We start from the raw sequence: 12,739 nt of genomic DNA, 5'->3' as shown, positions 1-12,739 counted from the left end.
AATAACACAATATCCAGGCCATTGCAACTGAACCCTACATGCGGTGTTACTTCCTGTTTACCATGTAAAATAGATGAGAGGCCCTCTGGCTAAAGCATGTGAGACGGACCAGGACAGAGGATGCAGTGTTCATGGCAAGAGGAAGAACATAGAGCCCTGAGAAAATATGTTATTCTCTCACTGGGAGAAGTTTGCCTACTGACAATTTTACTCGATCTCGACCTCTGCAGATTCTTCAGCACATTAAATCTGGTAAGACTTGCTTTTTTTCCCCCATCAATATTTTACAAAGCCACCTCAAAGGCAAATTAATAAGATTTCAGTAAATATACTGTCTTGTTTAAGACCTTCTTTAAGACTTCTACTTCTAAGATCTTCCACATCCTCCAAAAACTCTCTATTATGCATATATTCTATGTCATGAAAGTGCTCTATGTGTGTAAATGAACCTACTTGTTTCATGAAAGTATCTTGCCTGTTTTGTTAATTGACTCCGACATTTAACTGCTGGTGTTGTCAGTATCTCTTGTGGATTAACTTTCAATTTAATAGCATGCAGCACCCACCACATAAACGCTGGGGGGCGCGCTTGGGTGTCATAGTGAATGTGTCTAGTATTGTAAGAGCACCTTCTTAGATCGTCAACTAAACAGATGAACCACTACTGGTGACAAATAATGGAACACCTTGCAGCTTGCTCAACTTTTCGTCTATGATTAAAAGTTTCAGAAAAACAGAAAATAATGTGCAAGATGAAGCAGCCTCTCTTTCGCAGTCCACTTCTTGGAAACTGACCTGGCAGAGTTGTCGAACGCCATGTTTTTACTGCTCATAAATAATATATGCAGCATCGCATGTGTTAACTAAACTTTAAAAAACGTCAACTCGTTTCTTTAACAAGTCGAAACTGATTGCGCAGTAACATAATGTTTAGTATATGTCTGAATTGTATGAAATCAGTTTCGAATATAAATATCTTCCGGTCACACAGCAGCATTTTGAACGCTTTGTACATCCGCGCTTTGCGACGCTTTTGTCGGTTTCCGGAAACAGATCAGAGTGAGACCTCTCTCCGTCTGACGCGCTCTCTGATGTCCACGTCCCCGCGGTGTCCGAGTCCTACCGGCTGCGATGTGTTACGCGCCCCAGCTTTAGAAAAAAAAAAAAAAAAAAAAAACAGAGAAGGAAAACTTCATAGAAATGGCGGAGGGTGCAACGACTCTCAAAGGCTTGCGAGCCCAAATGGGTAAGAAAAATCTTGGCAGCCGTGCTTATTTTTTGACCCAGTTGTGTCTTACAATGTAGTAATCACTTTGTAATGTTTGCCGCCACCAGCCGGGTTGTTTGAACGTGTTGTAAACGCGGCCAGCTCTTCGGGCTAGTACTGTTAGCTCGCTGTCCGGTTATCTGCTGACAATGGATGCGGAAAATCAGCAACTTCTTCCCGCATTAAACGTTACAAGTGGTGTTGAATTTACCCACCGTAGCCGGCGGCTATGTTGCTGAATTAAAGGCCTAAACGAAGTGGTTTAACTTTCCTGGAAGTGAAGTAGTTGTCGTTAACCGTAGCTAGTTAAAGTTGTAGCCAGAGAGCCGGTTGACATATCACGACTTTACGCTAGCTCTGCTCGCCTGGCGCTCAGCTCACCTTAGCTTTGCTTTAGCTTTGCTTCACCGCATTTCATCACGTTGCTCAACAAAGTGCTGCTGTGTGGACGTGTTAGACTCATCACACCGACTCTAAATGCCCGGTAAACGATGCTAACTAACTGCTTTGCAACTGACATTTTGTCGGTAGATTAGACAACGTTGCTCATCACTTGGGGGGATTATTGTCAAAAGTGATCATCTGCTTTGCCTTTTGTATTGAGGTTGACAGCAGTCAGCGTTGATGCCTACAGTGGAAAAGCCAACAGACAGGTGGTTTGGTTTTTTTCTAGCCACAAATAAAAAGTAAATCTTCTAGCTTCCTGCTCACAATTGAACAAAGTGCTCCCTTTTTTTTTTCTCCTCCTACATCCATTGGTCTGTGTTGACATATGGCATAACCCCCTCCATTCTCAACGGAGGGCAACTATAACAATGTCTGACCTGAATATCAGATAAAGCTGGAGTGTCAGACGCAGTCAGACACTGAGCTCTGATAAGAGAATAAGGCTGCATGGCTGCTCTTCTTGATGAAGCGATAAAAGAGCAGCCCTGTGTCCCAAACATTTCTGTTAAACAAAAGGCACATTTGCGTTCCTCTAAATAGTACTTTGTAGGCCGACTGCAGCGTCAAGATCCTCTATCAATGCTCCTCATCCACGCCTCAGCCGGTCCCTTCCAGACTTAGACATCTATGTTTACCGTGTCTGCATCTGCAGGCATGAATGCACAGTTTGTTATGACTTGAGCCGCAGTTGGGCTGACAGATTTTTCAGTGTTTTAGGGTCAGAGGGAGTTTTCTGCATACCCAGTGTGGGTGTAGGCATGTTTTACTCCTGCCAACAACTGGACCATATTTAGTCCGGGTCTTCTTCCTGTTTCCTTTAACTTTTCCATTCAGTATTTTCAATCTGGAATTTGCATCCACCCAATTCTGTGGTTTCATGAAAATGTCCGCAGCGTTTGGAGTGATGTGAAAATGTTGGAGTCCTGGCTTTGTGAGGAATAAGAGGATGTCAGTTTCGTTGGCCTCCTCCGGGTCAGAGCAGAAGACTGACAATGACAAAATAATGTTAGGAATCCAGCTCTTGTGCATTTCCACAAGAATGTGAGCAAGGAGAAAATGCACCCTGCTATTATGAAGGGAGATCACACTACTGCAAGGTTACCCTGATCCTGGCTCAGCAATCGCTGCTGCAGAATTAAAAGCATGAGAAATATTTCTGAGCTGGTTGGATTTAACCAGAGGAGGAAATGGCCTCAGTTTTTAGTGTAGAGTCCACTTAGCTTTGCTGTTCTAGCACAGATGCCCTTCCCTGTTTTATTTTAATCTTTTAAATGAACTGATGTATCTCAGAAAGTATTTGCACGCACGTACACGCACCAAGGATTTGAATAACAAAACATGTTAATGTGTATAGACCATAACTAAGGTCCATCCATCTGCAGAGTAGTTTTGTTCACGAGGCAGCGTTTTCATATATCACAATTATTTCCACTATCTGTTTGGACTGTTTTTCTTCCATTTCCCATAAGAAAATAGTTCCATTGAACACAGCTGCATATAAGTTCCCTGGCAGCTGTTTCGAGGATAAATTCCCGTTCAGAACCTCTTCCAAATTGGCCAGGTCTTGACAGTCAAACACTGGGACGCAAATTGTTTGTGGCACAGCGTCAGTAGTAGTAATAATAGTCTAATAGAGTCCAATTACAATTTGCCTCTCAGCATGTAACTATTACTTCGAGATTACTTTTACTAATTTATTGTCAACTTTGACAGTTCTTGTTATTTTAGTATTGATGTATTTGAGACATCTGTCGACTCTCGTCTGCGTATTTGTTCTATAAAGAGATTATGCAGTAAAGCTACCACACCACACACAAATCTGCACTGTAAGTAAAAGAACTGGATTGATAATTGATCATGGATTTGCCTATGATCACAACCTTTGAGCGTATATTCTCCACAGGAAACCGTGCTCCACCTGGAAGTGGAGACTCCGACACTGGGATGTGTCATCATTATCCTGCCAGTACTGGAAATAGCCGAGGCTTACCTTGCATGAACAGGTCTCGAGTAATCCCATAGAAGATCTGGTGTGTGTGTGTGTGTGTGCGTGTGAGCGTGCACGTGTGTGAGCGTGCATCAGCAGTGTTATCTGAGGACCTGAGATCTTGAGCCAGCGGATGGGGAGCTGTCGGCCACAGAACGCCGAGAATGTTGATGTTTTTATGGCAGCCAAGTACGACACGTTCATTTAATTTTACACAAGGTCCTTTAACTGGACACAATTAACAGAATAAAGAAAGGAACTAATTGCTGGTTCAAGTTGTTTTGGTCACTGGATTACGTCGTTTGGCTGGAGTTAAAAATCCCTGCGTTCTTTGAGGTTCTCACTACAAATGGTCTTCCTCTTTCATTAAGCACTGCAGACGCTTCCTGTGCTACAAGCCACTTAATTGCACCATGCTGCAGGACACATAGAGGCTGCAGTTGGGACAGAGGGGAGGAGGAGGAGGGACAGAAAGGATTCCTAACCCACTCTTGCTTCCTTACTAAACTAACATTGTCTGAAGCTCTCCGTACTCTGGAGGTCTTTCTTGTTATTTAGAGAACCAGCATTGGGTCCGTGTTAGCATTCGACTACAAGTGTTCTAATGTAATTCAGACTGGCCCATTTCCTGTTTGGTGTTTTTGTCTGGGCTGCAGAGCGGGGTCATCACAAGCCCCCCTGGTGCTTTTTACTGCTGCCGTAATAACTCAGCATCCGGAAGGTTAGACCACATCCAATCAATATGTATTTGGATGTGAATATTTTCCTCTTTTGAGCATCTCCTACTACCTAAAATCAGCATCACAATAGCTGTGTAAATATTATACCGACTGAATTAATCCCATACTAAAATACACCACACTAAACTACTCGGTGGCTTCATGACCCACTGCACACTGGATCTTTTCACTCTGAGTCTTGGCCCGTCACTTGTACCTACACTCACATGAACAGTCAGTTATGTAGCTCAGATAAGGCCAATGGACGAGTCTGGTGTGTACGTAGTTAATTGCTCGTCGAAGCATTAAGCTGAGTCTGTCGATGCAGCAGCATTGATGTATGTTAATGTGTGCAAATCTCCATAGTGATGAGAGACGGCTCCTCTGATTGGCTCCGTTCATTTCTATGAGCACACCTGGCTCTCTTGAGGTTTGTTGGGAAAACAGAATTTCGTCCTACATGTCATTCAGTGGAGAGCACTGACGCCGTGGCACCCAGCACTCGAGTCAAGTCTTTACAGCGTCAGTGTTTGAGACAGAAAGGTCTATTCAACTAGACATTACAGCAGATTATTTTATGCACAAGTAATCTTGCGTAGGAAAAAAACAAAAAGAGTAGAGTTTCAGCATAACAGCTGTTACCTAGTCAGCCCCTTTGCTTTCCTGTCTGCTTTTACTTCCCTCTTAAGACCAGAGACTGCAGTTCGCTCGAAGTCTAAAGCCTGCCATGTCATGGTAGAAGGTCATAACGTTACAACTTAATATTTGGCTTCTCCTCTGCATTGTTAATACTGTTTGAACAGCCCCTTCATATATTTGACCCTTAATCTACTGATTATGGGTGGCTGTATCAGCATCCCTTCATTCGCACGGTGTTACTGTTAATAAGTCGACTGTGTATTGTACAGCCCAAATGTGAAGTAATTGTTTCTTTTAAGTTTACATTTGGATTGATGAGTAGTTCTTTAAAGCTTCACCGCTCTGTTCTCTTTATTTAGCTATGAATCACCTGGTTTCAGAGTCAGTGTTTGTGTTCGCACAGGCCTAAACATGGTTGAGAACCTCTTCATCCATCCCGAGCTGCAGTGCATCACTTAGCAACAGTTATCCGGTTGCACATGAACAGGGAAGGTTGGGTAAGAGAGTGAGATATGAGAGATTTAAAGCCAGGACGTATCCGTTACATGTTCTGCACAATTGATGACTAAGCCATAATTCAATAGCTTCAATAGCTTAGCATCGTCTTTTCTAGAGAGATAAATGTGTTTTTACTCGGTGTGTGCTTCATTCATCTCCTAGAATTAGATTGTCTTCTGAATATAGATCAGCTCCTTTAGCCCACAGTGCCACATCTGTCTTCCCTGTCTATTCTCTTGAGGAAAGGAGAATGTGTTGTTGACAGAAGGTAAGGCAATAGCAGTTTTCCAAAAATTCCTATGCTAACCTATACTGTCTGCTGAACATGCAGTGTGATATGCACCGGTAGCACACTGCATTAATACAGAACGCCGTGTTTCCAAGTTGGGAATGTCCTTGTAGTGGTGGGTGGCACAGCATGTGACAGTGTGGTAGGAGTAGGTGATGGGACATAAAATATATTTACTGCACAACATTATAAGAATGAAAAGGCACCATTCCACTTCTCTCCACTCGGTTCGCAGTGTGAGGGAACTTATCTTAACTTATCTCAACAGAGAGACAGTGATTAAAAAGCAGATGTGTTTATTAGCTCCAAATAGGAATGAAAATGAGGTGTAAGCCTATAATGTAGGTTAGTTAGTAAATGTGATTCATTGTTAGAATTAGAATTAGGCATCTGAACCATGTTTATTTTTCAGAAAACAAATCCTTAAAATAGAAGAAATATTTGAAAGAGTAGGTTAGTTCTTATTTTACCATTTTAATTCTACTTAATTCTCCACCTTATTTTACCATTGTTATTCATCTTGTCTTTCTTTCCCCCACACACCTACACCTCTGTGCCTAGTCTCTTTGCACGCACACCAGCTCGTCCGCTGCTGCCTGTTTCTCTCTTCATGTCAACCCTGCTCTCACTCCCCCCCAGTGTCTTGTTTTCTTTGAGGTCAGTGTATTCTTTGTGGTACAGTATGATTCCTGTAAAAAGTGCAGTCACATCATCCATCATTTACCCAGCGTTTAGCCTACAGCCGTGGGGTTGAAGTTGGAGCCCACAGTGAAGTAACCTGTACATTTCCACTGGGTATTAGCCACAGACTTTGACCCTCTAAGCTTCTTTGACTGTAGAGCATCGATGCTGCTGCAGAATACAGATAATCAGTGCACGTCTCCCGACCCTGTCAGCTCTCACTGATAGCTAAAACTCATGTCTGATTTGTTGCAGATACTTCAGAAGAATAGTTTTGTCTAAATCTCTCTGAGAGCTACGCAGTCAGTCTTAAAATGTCTATCCAGATACCCTTTTCCGTTTCTTATTTCTTCTTGTCTGCATTCATGAATCTTCCTTTGGTTGAGGGGTGCAGACAACATATTCATAGTCCATAGTCAACTGGGTGAACAAACGATATCACTCAATATCACTCTTCTGCTTTCCAGAGAGTAAGGTAGGCAGTTTCCCTACAGATATGACTCGGATGTAGAGGTAAAAATTCACGATACTGGATTCATAATATGATTTCCTTCCTCCCTTTTTTTTTTTTTTTTGAGACTACAAATTATGACTAAAAATCATTCCTTTATTTTTGAGGTAGGGTATTGGGGTAAAAACTGTGCAAAACAATGCATATTTCCTTTTCAGAGAAACTGAAAATACAACACTATAAGAAACGACCTCATATCTCTTGCCTTGTCTTGTCTATTATCTTCTTCCCTTTTTTATTTTCTGATTTAGGGAAGCCAAAAAAACTGCTTCACGCGATGATGCATCCTCAGTTTCAAAGTCTTCACCTGCAGCCACCATCTCTTTAGTTACGTAGGACGTTGCACAGAGTCAAAAGTAGGAAGCACCCTCTGCTTTTTAAATATAGCATCATTTGAGTTGACTCTTCACACATTTGTATCTCAGTTTAACTTTCTCATGATCTATTATTACATTTTCTAGATAGGTCATGCATGGTGTGGTGTACTCTGAGAAACCATGATCGGTGCTTGTGGTGGGAACAGAATGAATGTTTTCCATGTGTCAAGACAACACAGTCAAACTTTGATTATCAAAGTGCCTTCATTCCTACCATTCCAATGTATTGTGGCTCTTTCTTTTGAAGACAAGTGTCTGTATCTTACCTTAGTGGCATATAAAGCTGCACTTTCTATAGCTGCGTTATAAAGAAAAGCCTTACTGTAATTCACTGGTGGACAGTGTTTAATGGGAAGTAGCAGAAAGCAATTGCATTAGCAGCTTCTTAATTACTTTTACGATTCAGAGTGGGAGATATGACAATATTCCAGTCAGACGTTGATTTGTCTACCACCAGAGTTGCATCATGATATATACTGATATTCCCTATTTCACATGCTACCAATGGCAAACAACAGTGCTGGGAAGAACAAACAGGACTGTAGGAAAGTAGAACAAAACTACTGGACTAGCAGAGGCTTTGTTACACAGTAGTCTCTGAGGTACCATAACTGAACATACAAGGCCTTTTAAAAATGAAGCTCTAGTTGCCCGCACGAGTGCAACAAAGCACGTCTCATTATGTGTAGACAGAGATGGCCACAGTATTGTGAGTGTGGTTATCCCCCGCTCGGAGGGAAATGATCATGACTTGGCACACCATGTCACAAGTATGCTCTACTAAGCCGCTTTCTTACCTTGCCTCCCCTCTGAAGATGCTCTAAGTATTTGGTCAACATTGGTTTTGGCTTTTCTATGACGCTACATCGAACAGGTCGGTGGGTTTTTTTCATGTTGACAAGCGAATCTAATCTATATTTATTTTTTCCACATCAGTGACCTAATGTTTGTTGTGTCACTAATTGATTCAGTAGATCGAAGAAGTCACTGGTGTTTTCGCCTCTTCTAGTGCAATTACTACAGATTGCACACACTATGGCTAATACTTTCCCAAAGCCTGCCATATTTTTTATAGATAGCAGGCTACCTTGCAGGCAGTCATTGCTTTTTATTGATTTAGGTAAAGCACACGATGAATAAAGCATGTTAATGAGACCTTTCTGAATAATTCTGCATCATCTTAATGCATTTTACTTTATTACCACAAAACACACCGTTGATGATGATGATGTAAAGTACATGTGGTTTGTGGAATCATAAATTGGCTAAAACTGGTAGAAGCAGTGACAGAAACAGTTGTTCATTAGAATGTGAATTTCACATGACTGGCCATGGTTTTGCGTCTTTGTCAGCAGTTGTGTAATGCTGAATACACTCGGACACAGAAGGAAAGAGACAGGAGAACAGGCTGATACCAGGGCTCAGAAAGCTTCATCATGTCCTCACTGTTTCCTTCCTTCCTGCCTGTATCTCCTAACCAGGACTGTGCTGTGAATACTTCTGGCTGAAGAACCCTGTGGTGGTCCTGGTGGAAGAGTTGATGTATTTGCTACCTTAAAAGCATGTTTGTAACCCCTGTTCTTTTATCTGGAATTGCTTAGTTCATGGACATTGGACACTGACATTTTCTCTCTGTAGTGATAGAAATCCTATGCAGCAGAAATTCTAAAACAAAACCGTTTTGCTGCAAGTGCAGGATAACTCGTTAATTTTTTTTCCACGATGGATAAACCAGTGCAAAGCCGACTATGTATGTGGAATTGTTTTCTTCCATTGATTTTATTCAGTTTTTATATTGGGGGAATTTCTTTCTTTTTTAATGTTGCACCAACAGGCGTATTAGCTGTATACCAGGAAGCTCACATGGGTTTGATTCCATCCAGCCATGTCTCTGAGCGTGTCACAGAAAGCAGTGTATGGCTGGCTACAGGGTTGACCATGCGCGGGGGGTTATGTCAGATGGCTGAATAGCTGGATTGTTCTGTAGCTTCAAATCCGTTGGATCTCTCTAGAACTAGCATTCCCATGGAGAGCAACCAAAGCACAGAGAAAAAAACCCGGTTGATTTGGAGCACCCAGAGCAATTCTGTTCTGATATTATGTGATTTCCCTGCTTTGTCAGACATGACATGATGTGACAAGTTCTGTGCGCGCGGTGTGTGTGTTTTCCCACATACAGCTGCAGCTGCACAGGCACAAGCCGAGGAGCGGCGCAGCCTGGCAGGGAACAGTCCCGGACCTACAGCCAACCCACCAGCTAAACCTCAGGGGTGTAAGCCAGGTAAATGACACCACACCTTGACACAGAAACAGATCAGTTCTCACAGACTCTGCCCTGTCACCGCTCTATTGTCATCCATAATCTGAACCATTAGATGCAACACAATCCACTTCAACCGCCCACTCAGTGTAGCTTACTGCAGGTAAATCTTAGTCATCATCTTATTACTGTAACAGTTAACGAGGCTCATTATCACATGCACACATCTGCCTACCTGACGCAAAGCCTTTGTAACAATTTGCTGCATTGTAATCCACCATTTTGTTGTTTTAATATGCATCGCTGCACATGTTTTACCTTTTTAAACGCATATGCACATGCATGTGTTTGCAGTCATTGACGGTGCCGCACTTAAAATAGACGACCGACTGCGAGTGGCAAAAGAGAGGCGAGAAGAGGCAGACAAACAACAGGGTAAGAGGGCGATGCCAGTGTCTGTGTTAGTAAGTTATTTTAGCCATGGCCAGTCCAACATAATTAGGACTGCACGATATGGTAAAACATCATATTGCCATTATTTTTGACATGGAAATGTCAGTTTTGCATCACAAATTAAATTTTCACTGAAAGAAACTATTGAAATCATCGTTCATAATTGTTCAATTGTTAGCTACGCCTTAAATGGATATTTTTTAAGAGCCCTGGTCCTTATAGATTCTTATTGACTTTTTTTCCTGCACACAATCCCCTTCCATGGATTCACATGAACTGTTTGTGCTCTCAGCTTTGCGAGAGTCTCAGATTATGGAGCGGGAGCGCAAGGCCAAGCTGCAAGTGGAGCGCCAGATGGAGGAGCGTCAGAAAAAGGTTGAGGAGCAGCGAAGAAAGGAGGAGCAGAAACGATTGGCTGTGGAGGAGAAGAGGAAGCAGAAACAGGAAGAGGAAAAGGTAGATGAGGCATGGGTGGAGTCTTGACAGGCTCAGAGCAGCGCTCGTTGTTGCTCAGTTGATTTGACTCTTGTAACTAAAATAATTAAATTCAGCCTACTTTCATATATTTAACAAAAAGAAGATAACTATGTTGCTGTGTAGTTATGGCATCATCAGGTCTTGTCCTCTCTGATTAAGTGACAAATGTTGTTCTGCTGTAAATGACTTGCATTTTCTCTCCCTCTGCCCCATTATTCCACAGGAGCACTACGAGGCAGTGATGCGGCGGACATTGGAGCGTAGTCAGCGAGTGGAGCAGAGGCAGAAAAGATGGTCCTGGGGAGGACTGTCCACAGACTCTGATGGACGAACAGGTAGAGGCCCTTTCTTCACCCTCTCCTTTCTGCTTTTCTGTTCCATTTGACATTCATCATTCACTTGCCATGGTGCATTAAAGAGCCAGTTGGGATACACCAAAAGCACCTCACTTCTTCAACATGTGAAAGTGGTCAAGTTCACAATGTGATTCTATTTCAACAGAATTGAGGTGAAATTCAGCCACGAGTTACATAAAAGCATTCTTTCTTTTGCCAGCAGCTGATGACAATGCCAGATGAGTTGGCTGGTATTGATACAAATGACACTGGTTATTTAGAGAAAGGCGAAGTACTACTACTTATTCAGAAATTCAGAGAGGTGACAATATTTTACAGCTTCAATATCTAGCTGCTATAGGTTTTGGAGCTAGGCAGGAGAAGTTACTCCCATTTAATTCTAACTGTAGTCTGTCACACTCACACTCTCTCAACACTTTATGCTCTTGACTCAGACTAGTGTCACTCCTACTGTTTGACACTCAGACAATAAACCACACTGTACTGTACAGAAAAGTGTTTTTAACTAAAAGAAATGAATGGGTCGTTTAAAATACATTTTGTTTATATTTTCAGGGTACCCACTCTGTCATTTTGGTGCCAAAATTGTCAATACTGAGGCTAGTACTTATTGTTTTAGCCACACGGTGTCAAGAAAAAGCTGATGGCCATCAGCCAGATTTCGCCTCCTCTCTCCCTTCTATGAAGGATATCCCTCAGCGTCTTGTGTTTTATTGCTCCTCTCTGAGAGCTGTCTTTTCCCACAGGAGATTCTGATGCCAGCGCCTCATCTCCAGTAACAATACTTATCTCCCCTGCCTCGCCAGAAAAGCCACCAAGGAGTCGACAAGGTTTTGTTTGTTGATCATTTGCTCACCAATGTAGCAACATAGCATGGACTGGCACTGGCACTCCAAATAGCTTGGTTACCTACTCCCCCTCCTACCGATAACCCCACCGCACCCTATCCCCACCCACCAGCTCTCACCTGCAGTCTAACTGGCAATTTTTCACTAATCGTTTGTTGTATGGGTGTTCTGAATGTGCCTTTTGCTGGGTGAATAGCTGGAAGTGCAGCTTTAGGTTTCTCACCCACCCACACTGTCGAGCACTTCCAGGTCACATGGGTAACTTTGCATGGAAGCGCAACGCAAAAATTAGGACTAATATCACCTCTGGATTCTCTGGCACGACCATGTAATGTTGTTGATGCTCTTCTCTTTCGAGTGGTCAGACATAAGCATCTGTTGTTTACTAACCACCATGCCTGGCTCAACAACTTTGTTATGGTTTGTTAAAAATGTACATTGTCATGTTAAACATGATACTTACTAGCAAATTCATACCATATATCATGTGTTTTACTAAATCTGCTAAGCATTAGTAGCACATTAGATCAGTGGCTTAATGGGGGATATTATATCGGTTTATATGGTTTTTATGTATTTGTATTAGGCATATTAATGAAGCAACATATCACCCATTGCATATTAGGGATATTAAGATCTTGCAGAACCTTGTAATCCCTTGTGTGCACCCAAATGCCCTTCCCCACTGGCCAACCTCCAGTGTAATCCCCGCCTCCCTTGTCTGTCTTTCCTCCTCCCTCTTTAGTGGACAAGCGTTCCACATCCACCATGAACCTGAAGCAGCCGTCTGAGGCTGGCATCAGCAAACGCCTATCCTCCTCCTCTGCCACCCTCATCAAATCTCCTGACAAAAGTAAGTCTCCTGTCTTCCTTCCCTCCTTCCTCTTTTCTTCCCATCCTAATTTGATCCTTGGCCCCCCCCCCTCCCCC

At 42.5% G+C, this 12,739-nt stretch overlaps 1 protein-coding gene across 10 annotated transcripts in view; it reads left to right on the top strand.

The window, feature by feature from the left end:
* Nucleotides 1-1,102: 1,102 nt before the first annotated feature.
* Nucleotides 1,103-12,739, top strand: part of LOC118333716 (ensconsin-like) — a gene marked incomplete at its 3' end in the record, with an annotated part of 19,602 nt that continues 7,965 nt past the window's right edge. For 8 of the 10 annotated variants that reach the window (XM_035669492.1, XM_035669491.1, XM_035669490.1 and 5 more), the window contains 7 exon segments: nt 1,103-1,246; nt 9,595-9,696; nt 10,030-10,110; nt 10,421-10,584; nt 10,829-10,940; nt 11,708-11,791; nt 12,555-12,662. In XM_035669492.1, coding sequence (XP_035525385.1) covers nt 1,201-1,246; nt 9,595-9,696; nt 10,030-10,110; nt 10,421-10,584; nt 10,829-10,940; nt 11,708-11,791; nt 12,555-12,662 — 697 coding nt within the window. 10 annotated transcript variants of the gene reach the window in all.

The sequence above is a fragment of the Morone saxatilis genome, unplaced genomic scaffold, assembly GCF_004916995.1.
Source record: "Morone saxatilis isolate NCDOM2014 unplaced genomic scaffold, NCSU_SB_2.0 Contig22, whole genome shotgun sequence".
NCBI classification, from domain to species: domain Eukaryota; kingdom Metazoa; phylum Chordata; class Actinopteri; family Moronidae; genus Morone; species Morone saxatilis.
This window is presented reverse-complemented; position numbering and strand designations above follow the sequence as displayed.